Consider the following 26,636-nt stretch of genomic DNA (forward strand, 5'->3'; position numbering starts at 1 on the left):
GAAAAGAAAGGAGCTGGAACACCCAAAGCCAATGCCCCAGTGACAAGCCAAGCAGACCAGTGACACCTCAAACAGCCAGACGGGGAAAGTGGGCAGGGGAGGGCTTGGGATGACAGTCCAACCACCACCCCTCCCCAAAGTAAAGCCTGGAAGAGAAGGGGAGGAGAAGCTCTCAGGCCCTAGGCCCCCTGGTAACACACCCAGGAGTTGCAAGGGAGAGGGCAGTGTCAGAGGCAAGCATCCTTGCAGCCAGCAAGCCTAGAAAACTTCAAAAAGTAGACACAATCAAAGAAGCCCCAGAGACTCTCTGAGGATCACAGGAGCAGCTCATGAGGCAACAAGAAAAGCTAATCATGGTTTTACAAGTTCTGTTTTAATAGGCAGGGAAGTGCAGAATATGCCTGGAAAGATTTGCATTAAAATTCTTTCCAAGTTTTCTCACTTGAAGGGGCACGCCTCAGTCACTTGGAAAATTCCCTTCTGTGGCAGCCCAGGGCCAAATGGAGTCCTGTGGGGTGGGGGGCTGGCTCTCAAGCCAGGGCTACTGATCCTCATTCCCACCCACAGGGAAAGATTTGGGGCCAGTCCTTTACACTCTCCAGGCCTCAGATCCTTGTATGGGTTCTTTCACAAGGTAGTTATGAGTCTCCAATTTCAAAGTGAAGGTAAAAGTGCTTGGTAAATGTGAGCTCTTATCCCCGTTAGCAATAACAACAATGCTTCTGATCCCCAGAACTTTAAAGGCTGTCACAGGCACACAGGATGACAGATGCAGAGATGGAAGGGGCCAGAGAGGTCAATAAAGATGGAGACAGAGCGGTGACGAGAGGGCAAGACCTGCAGTCAGACCAAAATCCAAACCGAGCCTCAGACACTTATTAAAGCTGTGTGACCTTGGAAAAGTCACTTCATCCCCTGCCTCAGTTTCTTCATCTGTAAAATGGGAACCCCAGAGTTGTTGTGAGGATCAAATGAGACAAATATTTGTAAAGCATACTTTAAAGCCTTCTATAAATGCTAGGTAGTAATAGCGGTGGTAGTACATGTGGTCCAATCCCGTCATTTCATGACTGAGGAAACAAGCCTGTACATTACATACTCAGTGACTTGTGCCAACAGAGCATGTATGTGACATGTGAACTGCATGTCACAAACTCTTCCTGAATTTGAATTCGGCTCTCTGACCAGCAGGCGCTTTCCTGGGGATCAGGCGAGATGCTAAGAACAGGGATGATGGAATGAAGATGCCGAAGAGAGGCCAGCTGGCCACAGACTGCCCAGTCATCAAGAACAAGCAGCCTCCGGCCACCCAGGAAAGACAGGAACCAAAGAGTCATGAGGTGTGAACCCTGGGTGAGGCGGCAGCCAAAGAGGACCCCCATGCCGATACTTAGAGCTAGGGTTGTTCACATACACTGGATCGCTCTGTCCCGCTCCTCTGCTTCCCGCTGGGCCTGGCGAGCTGCAACCTCTTCTGAAACTTGCTCTGTTCTAGAAGACGATGTGTCATGCACATATCTCTCCTCTTGCAACAGAACAGAAGGAACCACATTTCAATGCAGAATTGACACATATGATGGGGCTTAAAACACCAGTTTCCTACCTGCCAGGGTATGGGTCTTTGGCTAGTTGTAGCAGTGAGATACTATGACTCTGGAGCGAGGGAAGAGCTCACTGACCACATCGCCTCACTCTGCCCAGCACCACTCCAGAGGCAGAGACGGAAGGGCCCTGGCTGCTAACCCCCGCGTTTTCAAGATGTGCTCAGTATCAAGACACGAGTCTCTTCCAAAAGCCTTCTTGAAGGGGACCAAACGTTTAAAAGTGACACAATTCAAAGAGAGCTGAGGTTATCACTATCCCAATGTGTGTAGCTACTCCATAAGTGCCCTAGTTTACAAGAGACAAATGAAAAAGCAATTGTACTACCTGAAATATAAGGCTTTTGTTTTCCTTCTAGCAGTTCAAGAGGAGGTACTTGGACAAAGTTTTCACGCTGCTCATCAGGAGTCGGAGTGGACGAAGCATCACCTGGTGCAGAAATAATCAGAATTGCTTCTGTAGATGTTACAAATAGATGTTAGCCAAGGCAAATTCATATTGACCTTGCTTGTCCCTCAATAACACATAGATATCTGCAACTATTCATGATCAACACACCTGGCAAGCATCTTCAAATACAGGGAATGTTTTGGCAGAACATCTGCGCTCAAAGAACCAAACAAATGCCCCTCATAGTGGATGCCTTCCCAATGAAAAGGAAGTGGAACAAATGTGTCAAGCAGGCACAGCACTAGCCCTGTAAGTGTTTAGCTGAAAGGAAAAGCTCCTGGCAGCAGTGCCTGGAGGAAGGCTGAATGAACAGAGTCGGGCACTCAAGAGTCCCCAAGGGCAAGACAGAAAAAAAGAATGTGGAACGAGGAAGGTGGGAAGAATGGATGAGAATAAGTGGGTGAAATGGTGGGGAGAAGAGAGGAACAGAAGCACACTGGAGTCCAAGGCTGGGAGGCCAGTGGCAACAGCAACAGCACCCCAGATTCTCTCCACTTCCATCCTGTCTGGCTGCAAATGAAGGAAGGGATGGAGGGAAGAAGATCAAAAAGAGGAGTAAGGTTTGAAAAGGGAAAGATATAAGACCAGGAGTTATAGGGTGAAAAGCAACACAAAGAAGACAGAAGAGTTAAGGAGAACTTTCTACCCCCAAGACTGCCTAGAAGACACGAACCCCAACAAGAACTGAAAATGCAGGAAGAAGCATTAAGAGATCTGTTTCTGAGGTGGTAACATACATCCACAAAAGAAACAGGCACAGGAGAGGGTCGAATCAGAGGCACCCCAGTGAAGGTGGTAGCTGTGGGATATAAGCTGGGAGAAATGGGGAATGGTTTACAAAAACAGGCAACATGAGAGAAAGGAAGTTTTATGACCTAAAACCACCTTTTAGTGTAAAATACACCATAAATGAACCTGACCCACCGTGAGGTTTGGCAACACTCGGAGAAGGAGCCGCTCTACCCAAGGACAGCTCCCGCACTCCTCATCATTCTGATTATAGGGCTAGAGCCTAGGAAATTGAATAATCTCGGGGCTTCTTAGACACCGAGAGCTTAACTGAGTCCATCTTCTCCACAAACCAAAGAAATACTGTGTAACGGAGGGGCCTGGTGAGCGGCGGCAGCAGGAGGAGCTGAGCAGAGAATCAAATGGGCTTAAAAAAAGAAAGGGGAAAAAGCAGAGCAGCTTCCTGGGGGAAGAAAGCAGGCAGAACAAAGCAGCACCAAGCTCTTGTGAGCCAGACAAGCCCAGCAGCACTCGGTCTCCTCCTTTCAGGCCACCCACGGCCCAGACATGAGACCCAGAGGATCATAAAAGGATTTCCCTGGCCTCTGTCAGGAGGAACCTGCAGAGACTCACGGAAGGGGCAATCTGCTTTCGGGCACAAAAATATCAAAGCTGTCTATGTATTGATTTCCATACTTAACTTTAAAATATCACAGGATAAAATGTAAGTACCTTGTTCTTTAGCTGCAGAACTTGGAGCGTCTCCCTTATGTTTTTGGAGTTTAGAGTCTTTCGTTACTTCTGACATATCAGAAATTTTTAATGGACCAGGTTGAATCTTGGGAACAGAAAAAACATTTCAGTTTCAGAAAATGTACAAAGTCCTGAAGCGGCACGCACAGCAATTTCCTTCTGAAATAAATAACTTTGAGAAGAACAAGAAAAGCCAAATACACAGTGACTACACAAAGGAAGGTGAATGAAAAACAACAAAACAACTGAATCATGCAAACTCTAAACGGCCAGCTTGTTTCCACTAGGAACATGAGCTCCACTGAGACCCAGTATCTTTGGGCCTTAGGGTCTTCCCACGTCAAATGAGGGGGTTGGACACCACGACTTCTCAAGTCCCTCCCTAAATCCACAAGCCTAGGATCCTTTTTTTTTTTTGGGGGGGGGGCGGCGGTGTTGAAGAATATGAGTACAGAACATTCCAGATAATGTCAATCAGGCTTCCATGGACTGGTTAGTTAGTTTAGCTGAACTAGCTTTTTTCCCCCTCTTTTTTATTCTTTGTTGTAAAACAGGGCTGCTGTCCAAAATGCGGCACACAGTATGACTCTATGTGGCCTGCCTGTGGGTTTTAATTTTCACGAGTGAAAAAATAAAATAATAATTTGCATGGAATATGTATTAGATTTTTAAATTCCATCACTAATAAATAGTCTCGTTGATATTAATTTTCTTTGGTTTTTTTAACCAGTATAACGGACAGAACATATGGCACGGAATTTTCAGTCAAACTGTGGGATGCATTCTGTCTGTAGGAATGCAGACTAGTCAGCGTGCACCTACCTTTATACCGCTGTGTTGTTGCTTTGTTGTTCTGTGTTTGCTTTCACACTTTATGCCTTCCCCTGTCCTACTGATGACTCACATTCCCCTACTTTCCATTAGTGTACTGCATTTTTTATTCTGGGTGCGGCCCTTGAATTATTACTTTATTTCAATTCGTCCCTAAGATAACCTAAGGTTGGACAGCCCTGTTGTAAAGGATGACTCTCTGGGAGGAGTAGGAGAGCTTTGCGATATCTAGGTAATACCAAAACAAAAGTTTATCAATAAAAATTTATTTTAAAAAAGGCAAAATAAAAATATCAAATCTTTTGGGAAAAAATGAAAAAAAAAAGCCAGAAATACTAGCTGTGCAAGAAACAAAATCATTAGTGTCTTCACTATCAACAGCATATGTACAAACATCACAAAATGAGAACTCAGCTCTGAGAGACGGAGAAGCAATCTTATTTTCCTTTGAAAGACTACTCACAGAAGTACACGACCCAGCCTTCCCAACAAAGTGCAGGTAAAGATTCAAAATGCAAAGAAGAATCATGTTACTGGACATGACCCATGTGGAAATGTGCTTTTCTTGATTATGTACTTGTTACAAAGGTTTTCTTCTACTGTTGTTGTTGAAATGATTTGGGGGGGGGGGGGCGATAAATGCTTGCTCATTAAAAAAAAAATAAAATTTAATTTAAAAAATAAACCTAAAAATTATCAGTAAATCATTTCAATTTTCGCTAGGGTTTTTTTTTTTTAAATTCATGCTTCATGAGAAATTTATATTCAGTCACCATTCCATCATTCAGAAAATGAGCTACTTAAGAATTATCCAAGGTGTCTCCCTCCTCTTCCCTCCACTTGCTGGTCTACATGCAATTTCTAAGGTCAGTGCTATTCACTAGCACCTTCACCAGTAGGTACCCCTTACAAATAGTTCTGTTTACTCCCTCCCTGTCCCACCTCCTGGTCAAGCAATGCTGGTATCCAAATTGAACAGTAAAAGCTCTTGGAAGGGCAGTCCCTGCATTGCATCTGTTCCTAGTGCCTATAAGGTATCTGGACTTCCATATAGCAGGTGCTTAATAAATGTCTGCTGTATTCATTGCCTCAAATGGATATTGAATCATGATGTAATGAAAAGATTACTATACTTGAAGTCAAGAGAACTAGGTTCAGGTGCCGGCTATGGGCCCATAGACAAGTGACAACTGCCCTGAGACTTAGTTTTCTCATGAAAAACAAGCATTATTTACCTCATTGGGGATGTTGTAAGGCTAGTTCTAAGGACCATTTAAATGTGTGTAGCTGTTATTCCCATTACCAAACATCACACCAATAGTTCAGTGTCAGTTTTCTCATTGAAAGATGTTGGGGAAAAGGTCACTTTCAGTTAATCAATAAATATGACCAAGTACCCACTGATGGTGAGGCAGGTGTGGTGTGGTGGTGTGGCAGGAAGAACATAGGACCAAGAGCATGGCAGATCTCCCCAAGGTCTTTCCAGCTCAAATGATCAATAGTTTCTATGATTCCTGACCTCAAGAATCTAATTTAGTGGAGAAGGGAAGACATCTATCTATCAGTGAAAGGATCGGTCTCTTAGAGCTAGTATGGACTTGAGTATTTGGGGGGGCAAACCTCCTCCTTCCTCCATCCACCCCACCCCATTTCAAACTTAAAAGAGGAAAGGGAAGGGCCAGAAGGTCACAGAGCTTCTCACGGATGTGGATCACAGCTGCTAGCCACTGGCCCAGGGCAGCTAAGTGCTTTGGCAGACTGTCCCGAGGGACACGGAGCAGATCAGAGCTAGAAACCCAGGTCTCCTAATTCCCAACCTAATGCTGTTTCCACCACATCATGCTGAGGACAGAGCTGGGATTAAAAACACTCCTGTCTCCCAAGGCCTGATCCTCCAGGCTCATCTTCTTTCCAGGATTCACCAAAAAGATCCCCAGAGTATGTACTTTTGCATTTCGGATACTGTTATGTTTTCACAACATTCCACTGAGGAAAGAACCAGTGTTTTATGAAAATGAATGGAAGCTACACGTACATCTGACAGCAGCTTAGGCAGGAAAGGTATCAACAGGAACAAAAGGAGAGGAGATGCAAGACACACTGTCAAGGAGAAGACAGGACTTGTGACTTGTGAAAAACTGGGGACAGGAGAGGATTGTGAAAAAGATGACTGAGGATTCAAACAGGGAGAAGTGGGGAATGGTGAGGCTATTCACACGATGAAAACAACAGCAAGAAATACAAGGAGGAGTCCGAAGTGATACTGGGTCACCCAAGTGAAACAGCCCCATGAGATCCGGAAGTTACACAAAGGAGGCGAAGCTCAAAGCTCTGAGAGCTACAGCCAAGATCCACGAGAAAGAACACCTGGAAAGCAGAGGATGGACCCACTTTCAACTTGATTCTAGGCTCATCATTTCCTCCAGCCATTCCCTGGGGCCGTGTACCTTAAAATAGAAGGGCTGCCTAGGCCAGCCAAGCCCAGCCCCCATGACAGCTGAGGAGCTTGGTCTCCAATATACACAGGCATGGCTATTTTAAGCTGCTAGGGGCCCATGAAGCCACTAGAGGTTAGGGAGGGTCATAGTATGAGCTCAAATTTATATAGTCCTTTAAGATTTACAAAGTGCTTCAAGCAAACTATTTCACTGGATCCTCACAGTAATCCTATGAGATAGGTGCTATTATTAGCATTAGTATTCCATCTGTACAGATGAGAAAACCAAGGCTCATGAAAATCACTTGACTTTCCCAGGGTCACACAGGTAGTAAACAGCCAAGACAAGATTGAAGCCCAGCCAGCCCTTCTACCTTCCAAGTCTGAATGAGCTGCTTCTCTGGAGAGGAGATGTCCCCCGGCAATGCCAGCTTCCAACAACCCAAGAAGGGGCTGGGGATGCCCATCTCAGCACGAGAGAAGAGCCTACACCTAGGCAGCCTTTCGAGAATATATCGTATTCCTCAAACATTTTACAAGAAGACTGGACAAAGAAATACAGAATGCTGATAAATACATTTTTTAAAGCATTTACTTTTTAATCTGATGACAAAGGGTGATGACATTATCGGCAATAACAAGGTTTCAGAAGGATCTATAGATTAAGAAAAACAAACTACACAACAGAGACCTTAAATTTCACATACAACCCTCTTTTTATGTTTTACTACATACACGACCACAGTCACTTTATTTGGTGTGTGTTAGGTTCCAAACAAATTTTTAGAGTAATTATAAAAAAAATGTATGTGTTGTTTGTCTTGAATACTCCTTGGTCTCCCCAATCCACAGCTGGAAGAATTGACTATTTCTGGTTATATTTCTTTCACAAGATTCAATCCTCCCTAACCCCTAATCACCTTCTGGGTATTGTAACAATTTTTATTGCATTTTTTAACATGCTAAATAACTGTGGAATTTCAAATAAAAACAGCATAGTAGAGTAGAAATGAAAATGAACTAAAAATCAGAAGACCAGGGTTTTTCTACTCCTACTTCTGCATTAGCTCATTGCATGATACGGGACAATTAATAACATCTAAGAGACTCATTTGTAAAATGAGAGGCATGGGACTAGGGAATCAGGAAGGTACCTTTCCAGCTCTATGATTCTATGATTTATCAATAAAAAATAGAAGCCTGTTCAGAGAAATTAGGCTAATTCAAATAGTACTGACAAATACAAATCTGTTATGAACAAAATTTTTCCTGTGAAAATCTTTTTAATTATGTCTTAGCAATGTTGTCATAAAAGACCCCAAACCATGAACTATACAAGGAAATACAAAAGGATGAGAAGCCGACTGCAATCAGCCAAGGCAAGGCTGTCCACTCATTAACAATAAACTACAGGAGAGGAAGAAGTGAGGGTGGAGACAGAGAAGCAGGCAAGTCGGAGGCAGCTGGTGTGGGGAAGGAGACCTAAACCAAGGGACTGTCTTGGCCTGCTTCTAAATCCATTTGGTTCTATCTCATTAAATGTTAAGGTTTTATATCGGAGGTAACCCCTTCTTTTGTTTATTTGCTCGTATTGATCATTATTCATTTTATTAAAAAAATTTTTGGTCTTACCGGCTTCTTTGGCAATGGTGCTACCCGGGAAGAACCAAGGACCATCTCAAAGACTTTGTCGGAAAAAGGGATGGTCTTTTCTACACTGTCTCGGAAATGTTGGTCCCACTTAGCGTACAGAATCGTTCCACCAACACCACCACCAATAAACAAGAGGCCTGCTCCTGCAATTTTGCCTGCAGAAAACCTAAGATAAAGAAATAGCAAATAGTTAATATTCAGAACCTCCTTTTAAATATTATCTGATAAAACAAAATATTTAAAATAATTAACATTTTCAGAATACTATTTTCTCCATTGCAACCATCTCTTCCGAGTTCTCTAAGCACCATTTTCCTAAGATCAATTCAGAAACTGTGAATAAGGAAATCAGCTGTTTTCTCCTTAAACCTGATACCTCTAACATGCTATGGCAGGGAACAGTCGCCTGCTCAGCTCCTGAAGAATCCCAAGATGACAAAGAAGTAGCCATTTATGAACCTGTTCCTCCTCCTGAGCAGAGGAGAGGTTGAGAGATTTGTTTTGAACCCTAAAGACACTCAATAAAATCAACTTACAAGGGAATGCTTTGTAAGCTTCTCCCCACTTAATGATGCCTCTCCTCCAGTGGCTTAGGAAGGTGGCACTCAAAGCATTTCACAAGAGCCCTGAAACCAGACTTGATGCCTGGTACACAGCAAGGGCTTAATCAATACTTTTTCACTGTTTTATGTATCAGGCAGCATGCTAGCCATCATATACGGAACCTGATTCATTACAGAATAAGCTTTCTCATAAGGTGGGTCAATGTTACAACCTCACAAAGAGAACCAAAAAAGCTTCAAAGGGAAGGAGATTTCTTTTAGAGTCAATCTCATAGCACAGAACCTAGGCCATCACTGCAAGACTCCTAGATGTATGTTAGTCCAAAATAAGGAAAAAGTCTTTAGATAAAGAATATCTATCCCCACGTAAAAACATACACACACATTTATTTTAGAAGCAAAAGACTTTAACCAGCACAATAATAATGCTGATGACAACTAGCACGTCTAAATAGAGGCTCCTATGGGCCAGGCACGCTGCCAAGCTTGGCTCTATCAATATCTCATCTGATCCTCACAATAACCCTGGGAGGTAGGTGCTACTACTATTACTCTCCCCATTTTACAGTTGAGGAAACTGAGGCAGAGCTTAAACAACTTGCCCAAGGTCACTTGACAGATGGTTAAGTGTCCGAGTGGGAATCTGAACTCAGGTCTTTCTGATTCCAGGCCCAGTATTCTATCCACTGAGCCACCTAACCACCTCTGAAAATCTCCCTCTACTCTTCATCAATATCTTCCCAGGTTTTTTCCCTGCTGCCTACAAGCTTGCCCTAGTCCCATTCCACCACCATCACCACGCCACCCCCCCCTGCCCCCAGCAACCTTCAAGAACCTTCACCAGGCTCTAACGCACCTGCCGGCATCCATTCTCCCTTCTTGGCTAACCTGGACCAGGCCATCCACACCTGGGGCCTCCTCCACTCTCTTCCCAGAGGTTTCTGAGGTTTGTCACTCAGCTGAGGCCGCCCTCCAAAGTGACCCACGATCATTCACTTGCCAAACCTTGCAGACTCACGCCCCACTGATCAGCTGCTCTCCTCCCTCCTCTTTCCTCTCTGGACTATCAGGAGTTTGCTCTCACCATCTCCTCAGTCTCCTCTGCCAGGCTTTTATCTGCCCACTAATTGTGAGAATCCCCCCAAGCCTCCGTTCGAGGCTCTTGGGTCTCTTTTCTTTCTATATTCTTTCACACTTGGTGATGTCATCAGCTCCTGTGGGCTCAATGATCACCTGGATGGAATGACTTCCAGATCTCTATATCGAGACTTCATTTTTCTCCTGGGATCCAGTCCCATGTCACCATAATGCCTATTGGAGGGGCAGCTAGGTGGCGCAGTGAGTAGAGCACCTGCCCTTGAGTCAGGAGGACCTGAGTTCTCAGACACTTGACATACTGACTAGCTGTGTGACCTTGGGTAGGTCACTTAGCCTCAACTGTCTTGCCTTCCCCCCTCCAAATGCCTAATAGATATATAGAAATGGATGTCCCATAGGTATATCAGACTAAAATGTCCAGAATTGAACTTTCTCACCAAATCTACCCCTTTTCTGAATTTCCCTACTGCATGCTATGGCATCACACACAATGGTGTCAAAGCACCACCATCTTGCCAATTAGATGTCCAAAAGGGCAAGGGCAAGGAAAATCTCAATGTGATTCCTAGCTCTTCACTCATTTCCCTCCCCAAATCAGCTGGCCAATCTGGTTACTAATCATGTCACGCTTCTTACCTATAACCCTGTCTTCCTACTCACACGGACAGGCCCCAACACCTGGACTACTGTCAGAGCCTTCAAACTGGTCTCCATTGCCATCCCCACTCCACAAAGTCACCACCATGACTTTGATCAAGCATAGGTCTGACTGCGTCCCCTGACCAAGAGACGCTAAAAACCGCCCTCTATTCCCTTAAGGATCAAAGATAAACTCCTGTTTGGCAGGTGAAGCCCCTCCTAATCTGCCCCTTCCAGATGCATGCCAGAGTTGGGACACAGCAGCTGGAAATCTCTCTGCTCATCTCTACCTCAGGGAAATCCTGATGTGGGGTAGCTGGCTAGTGCAGAACATAAGAGTGTTGGGTTGAGAGTCACAAAGACCTGAGTTCAAATCCAGCCTGAGCAGATCACTTAACCCTCCCTTGCCTCAGGATCTTTATCTGCAAAATGGGAATAATGACAGTAGCAGCAACCTTCCAGGGTTGTGAAATCCAAGGAGACGACCGCTGTAAAGCACTTCGCACAGTGCCTGGCACACAGTGAGCGCCATATAAACGTTAGCTATTATAACGGTAATAATAGGAATAAATTGTATCATTATTATTGCCTTCAAGACTCAGCTAAATCTCTCCTTTCTAACACGGTATTTCCAGCACCGTTCTGGTCCTTCCCTCCCATGCCTCCCCCTCCCCCCCTTCCAGATTTTTTTAACCTGGGACCAGGAATTTGCTTTGTTTTTTTTAATTCTGGGAGGGGCATTTCAATCACTGGTTTCCTTTGTGATTCTATATATTTTATTTTACTCAGTTAGGGAATCCACAGGTCACACCAGACTGTTCAAGGAGTCCATGACATAAAGAAGGAAGCCCCTACCTGAAGACTGCATTGTCCCTCCTTTGTATGTGCCCCAGATCTCTTAGCATGCTAGGAGAGCTGCCCCTTCTCCCAGCCTGCTCAGCTCTCATGCTCACATGCCTTCAGACCCTTTCTCCTCCTCCGGCCCCTCACGCAATGAGGAGGCCCTTCTTGCCGAGGCCAACCCCGCTGCGTGCACGAGTGATCCCATTCCATCCTGTTTTCTCCAGCAGACTGATCCTTCTGTCGGCCTGACCCTCTCACTCTTCTTCAATAGCTCACTCTCTGTCTACTGGCTGCCTCCTACTGCCTACAAACAGGCCATGTCTCCCTCCACCCAGTCCTATTAGCGATCATCCTAGCTCTCTCCTCCCTTGGGTGGCTGAGGAGGCCGTCTACACCCCATGCCTCCACTTCCCTTCTTTTGCCTCGTAATTCTTTCCAGCCTCATCACTCAGCTGAGCCTGCTCTGTCCAAAGTCACCTCTGATCTCTCAGTGGCTTTTTCTCAATTCTCATCCATCTTGAGGTCTCTGCAGTTTTTGACACTGCCAATCACCCTTTTCTCTCTAGGCTTTCCTGGCACAGCTCTCTCCTGGCTCTCCTCCTCTCTGTCTGACCTCTCCTGCTCAGTCTCCTCTGCTGGATCTTCATCCAGGTCACATCCAGTAATGGGAAGGGGTGGTCCCCCTTGGCTCTATCCCAGGACCTCTTCATCATTTCACGGGATGATCATATCCACTCCCATGGTTTCAATTATTATGACCCTCAGCTCTCTCCCAACCTCTAGACCAGAATCTCCAACTTGCCTACTGGACAGGCTGAACTGGAGGTTCCAAAGACATCTTATACTCGGTATGTCTAAAACTAAAATCATTATCTTGGTCCTCCCATCCCCGCCCCAATTAACTCTCTTCTCTTCTCAATATCTACCACTAGAGAGTCCTGCCATCTTCCTGGTCACCCAAACCTGAAACTGAGGTGTCATAACTCCCTATCCAATGAGCCATTAATCCTATTGTTTATATCTCTGTATTATCTCTTCTATACAATCCCCACTCCTCCGACACTGCAACCACCCTGACCCAGGCCCACATCACCTCATGCCCAGACTACTGCAAGAGAAGGCCCCTCATAAATGCTTCCTGAATGTTCTAACCACGATTAGCTTTGAATGTGTTAGCAATTCTGATCAACACAATGCCCAACCATGATTCTGGAGAAATCACAAGGAATGAGGGCTCCTGACTGAGGCTGGGTTCATTCAAGGACAACTTGAAGCATACCCAGCTAAAGCAGGAATTTGTTCTGCTTGATGATACATGATTTTTTTTTAAACAACTTTTTTTTTGGAGGGAGGAAGGCAGGACAATTGGGGTTAAGTGTCTTGCCCAAGTTCACACAGCTAGTAAGTGTGTCAAGTGTCTGAAGCCGAATTTGAACTCAGGTCTTCCTGACTCCAGGGCTGGTGCTCTACTCACTGCGCCACCTCACTTGCCCCAATACATGATTTTAACAGGGGATTTCGTTTTCCTTGGTTTCTCAATTGGGGAAAAGGGGAGGTAAAGAAAAGGCAGATCTTAGTTTTTTAAGAAATAAAATTTTATATTAAAAAAGGCTTACTGATTGTTCTAATTGAAACCATTTGGAATGATGAATATTCATCTACATACCCAGAATTTCTTGTTGTAGAATATCTGCGGCATGGTCTCAAGGGACGGAGTATAAATTTTCTGCAAAGGCAGTTCTAAGGAGGAATAAGAATATATAGAATGAAATGTAAATTAAAAATACATATATTCTCAAGCTTATGTATACCAGAAGCATATCTCACAAATGTATTTTGTAAAAATAAATTTTAAAAAATTCAAACGATTTTCAATAGTGAGTTCAACCCCAAACATCCACCGTCTATGAAATAAACACTGTGACGTCATGGAAAGAACATTTACCTGAGATTTAGGAGGAGACCAGGCTGAGCAATCTTGGGCAAGACACAGAAACAGAAAAGAGAGTTGGAAATTGGGGACCTCTGACGGCACTAAACCCAACGTGGACCAACACCGAAATCTCCTTGACTTTATATCAGGCAAGTAGTATCTAGTTTTCATTACCTCCTATGGCAGCCCACTCAACTTCTTTATACTGACATGTGTATACGGTTTTATTAATATATTTCATTTAAACTTCCATAGTTATTAAAAACAAATATATTAACGTATCAAAAAGAGTTGAAAGCAAGAATGCATCATCGTGAATACACAGACATGTAACAACACATTTGTTGTTTACTCATTTATTAAAAGAAACAAGTTGTATATTAGCTTTACCAAGGTAGTAACAAAGTCATCTAACTCATTTCAGATGGATTTTGTTGCTATTTGATGTCTTTACACAGCTGTAAGTGAATAGGTTAGATTTCTTCCCATTTGTTATGTCTTACGCTATCCCATTACATTCATAACCATTCCCAAATTATTAGGCTTATTCTACTTTTGGAATGATCTCATCATTAATAAGAATAACGCTGATTAGCATTTCTATGGGTTGTAAAGATTTCATTCGATCACAACAATCCAGAGGGATAATTATTATGCCCACTTTGCAGATGAAGAAACTGAGGCCCCCAAAAGTCAAGAAATTCCTCTAGGGTCACACAGCTTGTATCTATCTACAGCATTAGTCTAACCCATGGCTTTCTGATTTTCCTAATAAGCAGGCAGAGAGAGATAGAATTAAAAAGGTGCTGAAACTGGATTTGGATTGACAGGATCCAGGCTCAAATTCTATCATTTACTACCTGCCTGAGCTTGGGCAAATTACCTACCTTCTCTGAACACCTCAGCTTCTTCATTTGTAAAATGAGACTGATCTCGATGACCTTGGAGGTCTCTTCCAGCTCCTAAGACACCAAGTGTAACACTATACTACCCACCATGACACCCTATTAGGAAGCTTTTCCTCACATGAAAACTTGGGCCTCTTCACCCTCCATCCAATGACCCTAGTTCAGCCTTCTAGGGCCAAACACAACACTTTTAATGTCTCTTCAACCTGACAGTCCTTTAACTACTTAAAGACAACTCTCTCCTCCTCTTCCCAATCTTCTTATCTCCAATTTCCTGCCCTCCCAGTTTGTCAATGTCCTACCTAAAATGGCGCCCACAACTGAACACAGGACCCTAGACACAGTCTACCCAGGGCAGAGCACAGGGGAATTGGATCACTGCCCCTTCATGCTAAGCACTGGACCTCCCTGAAGGCAGCTTAAAGTTATATTAGCTTGGGGCTGCCTTGTTGCACTCTGGACTAATAGTGAGGTTTTAGTTCACACACAAAAAAAAACCCCTAAACTTTTCTCATGAATTGTGCTCCAACACATACCTCTTCCCTCTTGTAGTTAGAAAGCTGATTTTTCTGAACCCGAGCATAGGACTTAATATTTATGCCTATTAAGTTTCACTCAATTCAGTCAACCAACATCATTTTGAAACCTATCAGTTGTGTTGAACATACATACATAACCCTGCCAGCTTTGTAGACTCCGTAAATGTGATAAATGTGCCATTTATATATACCTTCAACCAAATAACTGACAAAGATATTAAATAACTGAATCAAGGACAAACCCCTGAGGCATTGTTCTAAGATTCTCCTTCCAAGATCACATCACACCACTAATAACTAACTCTGGTTCTAGCCATTCAACCAGCAGTCCCCATTAGCTAGCCCCCATTGACTAGAAGGCTAGAATAACAGCTTTTATCAAGTGTCTTTGTAAAGCCTAAGTATACTAGTGTACATACTGGGAATACTGTCTATAGGACTGCTGCCATGTCTAGTCCTGTTACCCAACACAAAAGAAAATGAGCTTAGTCTGATATGACCTGTTCTGAATAGATGAAACCAAGCTGCCCCTTGGAGATGCCAAGTTCCCTTTCTAAATGCTCACTGATCTTCCATTTAATAAATTCTACATTTTTACCAGAAATCATGATCAAATTCATCAGCCTATACAATATGAAAATCCCCTTTCTGAAAACTGGGACATTTGCCCTCCTCTAGTCCTGAGGCATCACTTGACCTCTTCTAATCAAAGCAATCAAAAAAGGTTCAAAAAAGTCCTTGTCTTAGAGCTCTCAGACAAAAGTCAATTAGGCAAGTTTTATTATGGCCATTCAGATTTATTCCCACCTGTCAGCTTGGAACTTCTAATAATATTTCCTCCAAAACAAAACTGAAGGCAGCAAAGATAAAGCATATTTCTTGGCTGAATTTTCAACTTAGGAACACTAAAAAATTACTTTCATAAGTTCCGAGTAAATTTTTCCTAAATGTACCATGTCACCAAGGGAAATAATAAACTATCCTGTAAGCCTATAACCTTTGCCTTCTGGAATATCATATTCCGAGTTCTCAACTCCTTTAGTTAGAGTTGTGGCTGCTGATCCTCCTGCGGCTCTTCAGTAACTGAATTTTTACTTCTGGGTGGTTGCGCTATTTTTCCTTTGACCTGGAAGTTCTGGATTTTGGCTAGATTATTCTTGGCAGTTTTCATTTCAGGGTTTCTTACAGGAGATGACCTGTGGATTCTTCTTATTTCCACTCTGCCCTCTAGTTCCAAAAGATCTGAGCAGTTTTGATTCCCTGAAATATGACATCTGGGCTCCTTATGACAGTCCAATGAGTCTTACATTTTTTTCCTCTTTTGTTCAATCTGTTTCAAGTCAGTAGTTTTTGTTATGGAAGACCTTACATTTTCTTCCATTTTGTTCACTTTCTTGGCTTTTTTCAATATTTTTGGTCTCATGGAGTCGTTGGCTTCTATTTGGTCCATTCTATTTTCCAGGGAGTTTGTTGTTTGGTTAAAGTTTTGCACCTCTTGCGTCAAGCCGTTGATTCCCTTCCCAATTCTTTCTTCCATAGCTCTCACTTCTTTTCCAATTTTTTCCTCAAGCACACTCATTTCATTCATAAAAATATTTCTAACTTTTTTTTTTAACTCTTGCATCATCTTTTCCAGGAATTCTGAGTTTGTGCCCAAGCTATGTTTTCCACTGAGGCATTGCTCATAGACGTTTTCGAGTCATTACTTCTTTCTTTATGTCTGGAGCATCCCCGCCATCATAAAAGCTCTTTGTGGTGAAGTTTTCTCATTGCTCATTCTTCCTACCTGCTAATTTCAGACTTGATGTTGGAGCTTGGCTCTTCATAATTCTGAAAGGAAAATCTGAGGCTGGTCCTGTTGCTGCTTTCCTGCATATTAAATATCATGTTATTCCTGGGGGCAGCTAGGTGGCACAGTGAGTAGAGCACCAGTCCTGGAGTCAGGAGGACCTGAGTTCAAATCCAGCCTCAGATACTTGACACATTTACTAACTGTGTGACCTTGGGCAAGTCACTTAACCCCAACTGCCCTGCCAAAAAAAAAAAAAAACACCTAAAAAAAATATCATGTTATTCCAGGACAGGGATAGGGAACCTGCAGCCTCAAGGCCACATGTGGCCCTCTAGGTCCTCAAGTGGGGCCCTCTGACTGAATCCAAACTTCACAGAACAAATCCCCTCCCTTAATAAAAGGATTTATTCTATAAAACTTGGATCCAGTCAAAAGACTACACCCAAGGACCTAGAAGGCCACATGTGGCCTTGAGGTTGCAGGTTCTCCACCTCTGTTCCAGGATCTCAGGGACAGGCAGGGGCGCTACATAAGCTTTCACTGCTCCCCAAGTGTTCTGATCCAGGGCAAGGTCTGATTCCTGCAAGCTCCTGACCTAGGTTTGGGTCTGAGCAACAGCTAACTGCTCTGCTGGTTCCAAGAGACCCAACTACAGGCTCCCCTTTAGTGGGTGATTGGGGCTCTGGATGTTCCACATCTGCAGGCTGGGCCAGAGGCTACAACTGAGACCCTGCTTTGCTCCTGGGGTCTGAGCTGCACCCCTCCAACTACTTTCTGAACTTCCTCCTTTCTTAGTTCACCACACAGGGCTTCTGGATCTGGGACTGGCTCAGGGTCAGGGAGCACTCCAAAGCTGACAGGAGGCGCCTATCTCCATCCCAGTGCCTGGGACACTATCTCTCTGTGGGCAGGACACTCCTGGCCTGCTTCAGGCCTCAGGTCTGCAGACCTCTCTGTTCATCTCCCTAGGCCAACCTGAGATAGACAAATGGCTCACAAATGAGATATTTTCCAGATTTCTCCCTAAGAATTCAGTCTTCCAACTCGCGAAAGATTCATGATGAAAAATGCTATTCACATGAAGAAAAAGAACTATGGAGTCTGAATGCAGACTGAAGCATACTATTTGCTCTTTTTTTGTTTCTTCTTTCTTGTGATTCCTCCCATTGGTTCTAATTCTTCTTTACAACATGACTAATGTGAAAATGTTTAATATGAATGTATATGTAAAGCCCATTTCAGATTGTATGCTGTCTTGGGTGGGGGAGAAAATTTGGAACTCAAAATCTTATGGAAGTGAATGTTGAAAACTAAAAATAAATTGATATTTTTTAAAAAAGAATTCTGTCTTGGTGCATTTTTAGCTGTTTGAAGGAGTTTTTGTAGGAGGAGTTCATTGTCCTGTTCCTGCTGCTCTGTCCTTTTGAATTTTAAAATGAGAAAGCTGGACTGGATATCTAAGTTCCACTTCTATGACTGAATGAGACTGAATTCAACAAAAACTAAGTAACTACTATGTGTAAAGCATGTCAGGAGGCAGTACTGGGAATACAAAAATATGTGTAAGGGATAAAAAAGGTAAATTTAAAAAGGGCCCTCTCTTTCTCTCTCTCCCCTTCCCTCCCTCCCTCCCATTCCTTCCCTGGCTTCAACTCTAATCCCATCTACAAGAGCCTTTATAGCTTGCCCCATGCCTTGTTTCAGAGAGGAAATTCCACTTTATTGATTTCTTCTGTACCTGGTTATTTACAACACACTGTCTCCTGTTAGAAATGTGATCTCCTTAAGGGCAGAGCCTTTGTGTCTTTCTTTGCTTCCCCAGAAATTAGCACAGTGCCTGGCACATCATAAACACTTCATAAATGCTTCTTGCCTGACCTGGGGCAGTGGACATCTGAGTTAGTTTTAGGGGTGGGCTACGGCTGGAACACCAGGACACTGGCATCATTAAAAGAGGACATTTCTTTAACATGAATCTCTCCAACACAGGGTGCCAAGCCCACCACTGGCTATGCCTGCACCTCAGGCCAGTCCTATTCCCATGACCTTTTGAAATAAAGAGAATCAGAATCATAGAATATCAGAGTTGGAAGGACCACAGAGCTCACTAGGGCCAAAAGGATCTTCATATTTCATATCATCATCATCAGGCACTTAGAAAGGCCACATTCTACTAGAAGCCTTTCCTGACCTGGCTTAATTCTACTTTCTCTTTTATTTCTAATTTATTAGCTGTTTGCATATTTTCTTCTCCATTAGACTGTTAGCTCTTTGAGAGCAGGGTCTTTTTTTTCCTTTTCTCTGTATCCCTAGCATTTAGCACAGTACCTGGCACATAGCAGGCACGTAAGATTTATGCCTGCTTGCCAAGCACTGTGCTAAGTGCTGGGGAGACAAAGCCAAAAACATGGCTCTTCCTTCTGAGCTTACCTCCAATTTAGTCCACAAAGATCCTCTATGTATGCACACAATTGTTTGCATGCTATGTCTCCTGTTAGACTGGGAGCTCCTTGAAGGCACAGAACATGTTTTTTGCCTTTATTTGTATCCTTAAGTACTGATTAAAGCCTCGCACATAGTAAACACTTAATAAATGCTTGCTTGCTGACCTGCCTTAAGGGGGGAAAAAACTAGATAAAATCCTTTATTTTTTTTGTTACCTTCAACTGATTATTATGAGTTCACAGCCCTAGATTGGTTGGTTGTTGTCCTCTATGCTCAAAGAAGACCAAAATGACATCACTATATTGGGGTCAAAGCACAGTGGGCCGACTGCGGCTGATCAGACCAATAGGAGCTCAGAAGGCTCTAAATTTGCAAATCTCACGTTTCTTTTGAGCTACTGCAATTCTGATTTGCTCATAAAGCACAGCACGTTCTTTGATGCTAGATAGCCCTAGATAAAAATCGGGAAAAAAATCAGATAAACATAAAAGTTTCTAAGTTTATGGAAAATGTGTGTTGCACAGATGTGGGATATAACTATTACTAAATCTTCAAAACAGTAGATATTGTAAGTAAACCATGCTTTTTGCGCTGATCTCATTTGGATCACTGGAGTTGGATTTTGCATCTTTAGATAGCGCTATCGCCACAAAAATTATGTCCAAGTCAGCCAGGCAAAAATCTATGTGAATTACCAGAAAACTCCATTTGCTCTGGCAGGCCAGATTCCAACTCTGGGTGGGGTGGACACTGTGTTCCCAGAGTCCTCATTACATCCATATCCTTCACAGCTCTAGAACAGGGCAAAGCTACCAAATCTCTGCCAGTGTTTGCTCCTGCTCATCCAGTACTAAGTGGAGAATACAGAAGCTGATTAGGACTCATATGGTGGGACAAACATGGCTACACGTATGAAATAATCAGATAATTTCATATAGCTTACAGAAAAAAAGCTGCAATGTGTATGTTTAGGTCAGTAAGTACTATAAGCTAGACAGGAAGGCAAGAGAAAACATGAGTTAAGAGTTATCTGAGAAGGCTGTGATGACTGACTCTTCCACAACCATCAGATGTACATAGGAGTTACCTTTTATGTTTGCTATAAATACATGTTTATAAACATTAAAGACAAAAGAATGTTCCAGTGTTTAGGGGAAGGGAAAAGTATGACAAAAAGAGGAGAAAGAAAATTCTAAGCTGATTAAATTCTGGACAAGTATGCTAAGAGTTCTATAGGGTTGAGGAGCCTAAGGCTATAGAGGTCCCCTAACTTTAAGAAACATTTATTAAATACCTGAACAGAGGGATGACAGAATGAGGCTTAGCATTCAGCGTTAATGGGTCACTTTACCTAAATCAAGAAAAGGCCTGAAAACAAAGACACAGATTGAAAGCAAAAAGTAGTGATGGTAATATTTAGGGTGGTTAGGGGAGTAGGGGAAGGGGAACAGTACAAAGAGTGAAGAGGGGAATCCACGATATATTGAGCAAAAATTGAAAGAAAAAGTGGCAGATCATAACTTACCTCTCTACAACACTTAGTACAGTAGACCAGGGTCTCATTCAGATTTGGGGAATCAACGCTTCTGGCCAAAGTGAGTAGGGGAGTGGCAGCTAGGTGGCACAGTGAGTAGAGTACCAGACCCGGAGTCAGGAGGACCTGAGTTCAAATCCAGCCTCAGACACTTGACACACTTTCTAGCTGTGTGACCTTGGGCAAGTCACTTAACCCCAATTGCCCTGCCTTCCCTCTTCAAAAAAAAAAAAGTGATTTCTAAGTGAGTAGGGGAAAGATGTCCCAACTGACAGACGTGGAAAATTTGAGAAGAGACATGGAATGGCAACTTGAAAGCGCAGGATAGTAAAATAAATCAAATCAAGATTTTTCATTTTCAAAAAATGGGATAGGTTTGTACCTGTTTAAAAGCAGAATCTGGTGACTGGCAAAGAGAAAACAGAAACATCAGAGCTAGCGTGAAAGCAAGCCTTCTCAAGAGGTGCATCTAAAACACAAAATAGGCTTCAGTGTGGAGGAGGGAAATCCCTATCGTTTTTGACACTGAAAATGAAAGGAGAGACAGAGAGATATGCTGGAGAGAAGAGGAAAGAGTGAACAAGAGAGCTCCTGGCAGGCAGCTGTAATGTCCAACAACCAATGTAAGAACTCTCACACAAGTCAGAACCACTCTCCTGCGTGCAGAAAGAAAGACTAAGAACTTGGCAGGAGTTTAGTCATAAGAATTACACAATTTTGAAGCTGGAAGGGCCATCATTTTGTCCACCCATTTTCCTTTTGTAGATGAGGAAAGTGAAACCCACAAAAGTGACTTAGGGCCCAACATCTCAGTTACCTTAAGACTGAGCAGTCTGGGAGCTTCAGCAATGACAGGCCTCTGGTTCTCTTCAGCAGAGGACGTCAGGTATTAGGAATACGAAAGGGACTCTGGATTACAGAATCATGAAATTTGTAAGTCAGAAGGGACCTCAGCGGCCACCAAGTCCGTTCTGTTTTTGTTGCTGAGTCATTTCAGTTGTGTCCTATTCTTTGTGACCTCATTTGGGGTTTTCTTGGCATAGATACTGGAGTGGTTTCTCATTTCCTTCTCCAGCTCATTTTACACAGTGAGAAACTGAGGCAAACAGCTGGTAGTGTCTAAGGCTGAATTTGAGCTCAGGAAGATGATGTTCCTGGTTCCAAGCCCAGTGCTCTGTGCACTATGGTTACCCCCTTAGCAGTCGTCATCTAGTCCACCCAGCAGAAGAATTTACACATGATCAATAACTGATTACTAGCCTCTGCCTGAAGACCTCTGTACTAAAGGTCTCATATACAAGATACAACAGGAAACAAGTCAAATTTATAAGACAAAGAACTATTCCCAAGTAGATAAATGGTCAAAGTATACGATTAGGCAGTTTTCAAAAGAAATGTAAACTATCAACAGTTAAGTTCATGAAAAATCACTAATAATTCAAGACACATAAATTAGCACAACTCTGAGGTTCCACTTCATACCTATCCACCTGGCAGAGGACAAATGCTTGGAAGTATTACACTAATGCACTGCTAGTGGAGCTGTGAACTGGTCCAACCATTCTAGAAAGTGATTCAGAACTAGCTCCAAAAAGCGGGAGTTTGCACTTACTGTGCCGCAGTCATGCTACTACCTATCTATACCCCAGAGAGATCAAACAAACAGGAAAAGAATCCATATTTACAAAAATATCCATAGCAATTCTTTTCACAGTAGCCAAAAACTGGAAAATCAGGAGGCACCTACTTATCAGGGAATGGCCCAACAAATTATGGTCTACAAATGTAATAGAACATTCCTCTGCCACAAGAAGGATAAAATAGGCACTGGGAAACTGGGAAGAGTCAGATTTGAAAAGGAAGAGTTTGGTCTGGGCTGCCTTTTGGTGACTGCTTTTGATGAATTTATGGGAGGGCATAGAGAAGAATGACACAGAATCAAGAGATGTGGATAGATTGTAGCTGGATGCTATTGTGAAATGACTCATAAAATTTTTTTAAAAAATTAATAAAACTTTAAAGAAAAAACATTTATCTATACTGTAATTGAAAATTGTAAAAATCATTAAGAGCATATTTATACTAGAATGTCAACAGTCATGACTTATTCACTGTTTTCCCCCATCCCATTCAAGTGAAGCAGCAGTTGTTAAGAGTCCAGGGTGCCAAAATTGGGCCATGAACTCTAATATGCCAATGGATCTCTATGTTAATTCATTCTTATGAGTATCCCTTTAAACAATGCAGATTATAATCCATTCTCCTCGATGTCCTTCCATAAATTCATCAAAAACAGTCATCAAAAGGCAACCAAGACCAAACTCCTTTTCAAATCTAGCCTGAGTTTACTTAGTCCTCTCGCTCTCTCCTTCCCTCCCTTCTCTCTCTCTCTCTCTCTCTCTCTCTCTCTCTCACACACACACACACACACACACACACACACTCTCACTCACTCCCTACAGACTGTCCATCCAACAACTGCAAATAAGAGTCTGGACAATAGTATTTCTCATCCACCTTGTTTTTTTAGTGTGGATAATCAGATAGAACAAGCTCTTTTGTGTGATTATGGCTCTCATCTCTAAATGATCCTAGAACAACTTTTTCAAAAGGTAAGAAGAGCTGGAAGGCGCCCAGTGACAGTGTGGGTGACAGCAAGTCTAACAGTAGGCATCAAATAAGTGGGTGGCCTGTTGCAACACTTCAAGGCATGTGATTGGGCTACCAAACCTTACATTCCATTATTTAGTAGAGCTGTTGTCATGACATCACAGAAAAGGGTTCTGAAAGGTGAGAGTCAAAAGTCCTCCCTACAATAACAGAATTTCATTAAACTTTCAAAATTAAATTTTACAAAGTTATATAAGGAACAAAGATTACTAAATAACCAACTACATAAAAAGTTAGTATGTTGTGAAGAATGCAAAAAGAAAAATCAGAATATATACTAACTATAAACATGAAAAAACAGCAACAAAATTCAAAAAAAAAATACATAAGAAAAAAATCAGAAGGGAACCTGGAATGAAACAGTAGTATTACATTTTATTTTTCTAGCCTAATGTGTTTTAAAACACATCATCCATAACCGAATTTAGATTTTTAAGGATCTTTTTGTAATTCTGTATTTGAACACGTTTTTGTTGAAGGTTTCTAAGCTTAGAATAAATTTTACAAGTTGGTGGTCTAAAGGGGTAGGGAGAACAATAGGCTGATAAGCTTGCTCAGCTCTGCCAAGAGAAGCAACTCATCTCCCACTAAGTCTAACCTCTGGTCAAAGGGGGCCCAGAGATCTTTTCCCTGGGTAATACAGTAAAACCCTTCTGGAGTAGTGCTGTTCTGGCCTGCCTCAGAGTCAGAAGTTCACCTGGATTCAAAACCTTCTGCTGACACAAACAAGATGCGTGACTATGGGCACGTCCACTTCATCTCTCCGTGTCCAAGCACAGGGCATTTCCCTGGGACTAAAAGTTATATACAGCTAAATCCCCAGGTCTGCAGGGGACTGGAGTTTCTATACCAGGAGGTCACCACCCTGATGAAACAAGGTAAGTAAAACCCCAGGAAAAAAAATTTAGGGTGAAGGTTTTGCCTATCAAGTCAAAAAAAGTGGGTGTGTGCAAGCGCAAGCCTGAGAAGTGAGCGGTTGGGAGGAAATCCAAGAGCTGGCATCTGACAAGAGTTTTTGGAGTCAGCTGGGAGGAGGAAAAGGGAAAAAGAACAAAAAGCAAACTGTTCTAACTACTTTCTCGGCAGTGCCAGCCTCCTTGCCCCAAAACATCTATACCAAATAGATTTCTGCCAACTCCTTTGATTTAAGAACAATTTAACCCTAAAGGATAAAGGAAGCTATCAGGCCAGGGACGGGAAAGGAGAGAGGGAGGAGGGCTAGGCAGGCAACTGGACAGAGGCCGGACCTCAGAACCTGGGTCCCCACGTCTCCTTCCCTGGTAACCAGAGAATGCTGGCAGCTGGGCAGGAGACAGACGATCCTGAGAAGGGCCAGGCCTGGCTGGGGTACAGGGCTCAAAGACGAATAATAAACACTGCCTGAGCAGCACCTGCCCAGAACAGGGAAACGGATCTCTACTACACTTCACCCACCACGTTCCAGGGCAAGCTCTACTCTCTGCCCACCGCCCATTTGTGTGGGCTGCCTTTATGATGCTGGACCAGACCTTGCGTCGCAGTATTTGTTCAGGGTCTCCCCAAAGTCTTTGTGCAGTTTTAGACAATTAACGCTCCCTAATTAAATTAACTAAAGTTTAATCATCAGCTTCACTTGCAAAACCCTCATTCTTGCCAGAAGGCTCCCTGACACCAGCCCTGGAAGCCTATCCTGGCACAAGGTCACGACTCCTGTCCTCCTCCCACTTCTGCAATGACCCCGAGACCCCATCTTTGGGGTTTCACGCTAGCTAGAAGCTCTAAGTAAGCCCAGTAAGAAAAGGGCCGACCCCCGGTGCAGTAATAAACTGCGCAGAAAAAAGTGGAAAGTCCAGCTAGCTGTCCCAGAGCACTACCACCCTTGCTTCCGACAGCCCCCAAACTACCGCTCCCAACAGCCACTGCGGCAGCCCCCTCTCGAAGGCCAGGCTATGCACCCGCCTCGGGAACCCCGGGGCCTGCTGGGAACTGTAGTCCCCGAGGTCGGCCTCGCTCCGGACGCCTGAGCCCGCCCCTCGACCTTCAGCCACTGGCTGAGGCCACCCGGGCACGCGGCACACCAGCCACCCCGGCGCCGGAGGGCCTCCATTGGCCTTTATCAGCGAACGGCGAGCGTGGATTGGCGGAGCTCCCCGAGGCCCCACCCCCGCTGCCGCCGGCCCGCCCGGCCGCCACCTTTTCCCTCTCCCCACCTAGCAATCGTCCCTAATTCATTCTGCTCCAAGGACTCTCCCCAAGTAACGGCCGACCGCGACCCCGACCTCTCGCGAGGCCCCGGAGCGGGCTCCTGGGCCTCCCAGAGGGCGCTCCGCCTGGGCCTCGCCGGACTCTTTTTCTCCCCTTGCCTTCCGTTGACGGCCCCGTGCGCCCCCCGCGCTCACCTGGGCGGCGGCGCTCACGCCCGTGAGCTGATAAACCCGCAACATCTCGTCGGGCTGGTGGGACGCGCGTGTGGGGGCGAACTACCGCGAGCACGGGAGGGGCGTGCGTACGGGTTCCCCGGCCGCCCCCTCAGCGCCAAGCCTGGCAGCACGCAGAAGAGGGGAAACCGGCGGAACGGCGCAAGCGCAAACCGCCCGCAGCCCCGCCGCCCGGCCAGACTGACGGCGTCGGAAAGGGGCGGGCAAGGGAAATGCTGATTGACGGCTTGCGTCAGCAAATAGGGACACCGGCGGCGCAGGGGAGGATGGGTAGAATGAGAGGAGGAGGCGGGGTGATTCAGAACCGGCTTCGCTGGTCGGTCCAAAACCTCGTCGCGTGGAAAGCGTCGGGGGGCGTGTCCTGTAGGGCCAACTTCCGGCTTCCGTCCTGGGGCTCTGTAGCGGGTCCCTGTAGCGAAGCCCTGCTGTCAGAAACCTGTGTTCTTGGGAACTAGGGGCTCGGAAGCTGCGCTCTATTGTCTCAACTGGGTCCAGAGTGTGCGGCTTGGGGTGTCAGTTGTTAGGAATGACGCTGACACTGGAGTGGACTCCCCTGAATGGAGAGTAGACTGAAATGCAGGCCACACTCGTGGGGCACTGAAGCACAGCTGGGAAGAAACAAGGCTCGGGGCGCACTTCTCTCTTTAAACTACTGGAACGTGACAGTTGGCCATACGTCCCCTGCTCTCGAGGGGCTCACACACTAATGAGAATATATAATTCAGAGTATATAGGTATATATAAACAACTTAATTATGTAGCATATTAATATATAATAACTATATCATTCAATATGACCA

The 26,636-nt window shown here is 44.1% G+C and overlaps 1 protein-coding gene across 3 annotated transcripts in view; it reads right to left on the reverse strand.

Moving 5' to 3' along the window:
• The window catches only part of IMMT (inner membrane mitochondrial protein), a 58,745-nt gene extending 32,718 nt beyond the window's left edge, over positions 1-26,027 (reverse strand). Inside the window, exons 1-6 of one of the 3 annotated variants that reach the window (XM_036749367.1) lie at positions 25,798-26,027; positions 13,265-13,338; positions 8,435-8,621; positions 3,514-3,619; positions 1,930-2,031; positions 1,415-1,525 (exon numbers count right to left, since the gene is read on the reverse strand). In XM_036749367.1, coding sequence (XP_036605262.1) covers positions 1,415-1,525; positions 1,930-2,031; positions 3,514-3,619; positions 8,435-8,621; positions 13,265-13,338; positions 25,798-25,842 — 625 coding nt within the window. In that variant the 5' untranslated portion in view covers positions 25,843-26,027. The remainder of the gene's footprint in view (positions 1-1,414; positions 1,526-1,929; positions 2,032-3,513; positions 3,620-8,434; positions 8,622-13,264; positions 13,339-25,797) is intronic. The other 2 variants (XM_036749368.1, XM_036749369.1) reach the window with 2 other exon arrangements.
• Between the last annotated feature and the right edge of the window lie 609 nt (positions 26,028-26,636).

This window comes from Trichosurus vulpecula, chromosome 3, assembly GCF_011100635.1.
Source record: "Trichosurus vulpecula isolate mTriVul1 chromosome 3, mTriVul1.pri, whole genome shotgun sequence".
NCBI lineage: Eukaryota > Metazoa > Chordata > Mammalia > Diprotodontia > Phalangeridae > Trichosurus > Trichosurus vulpecula.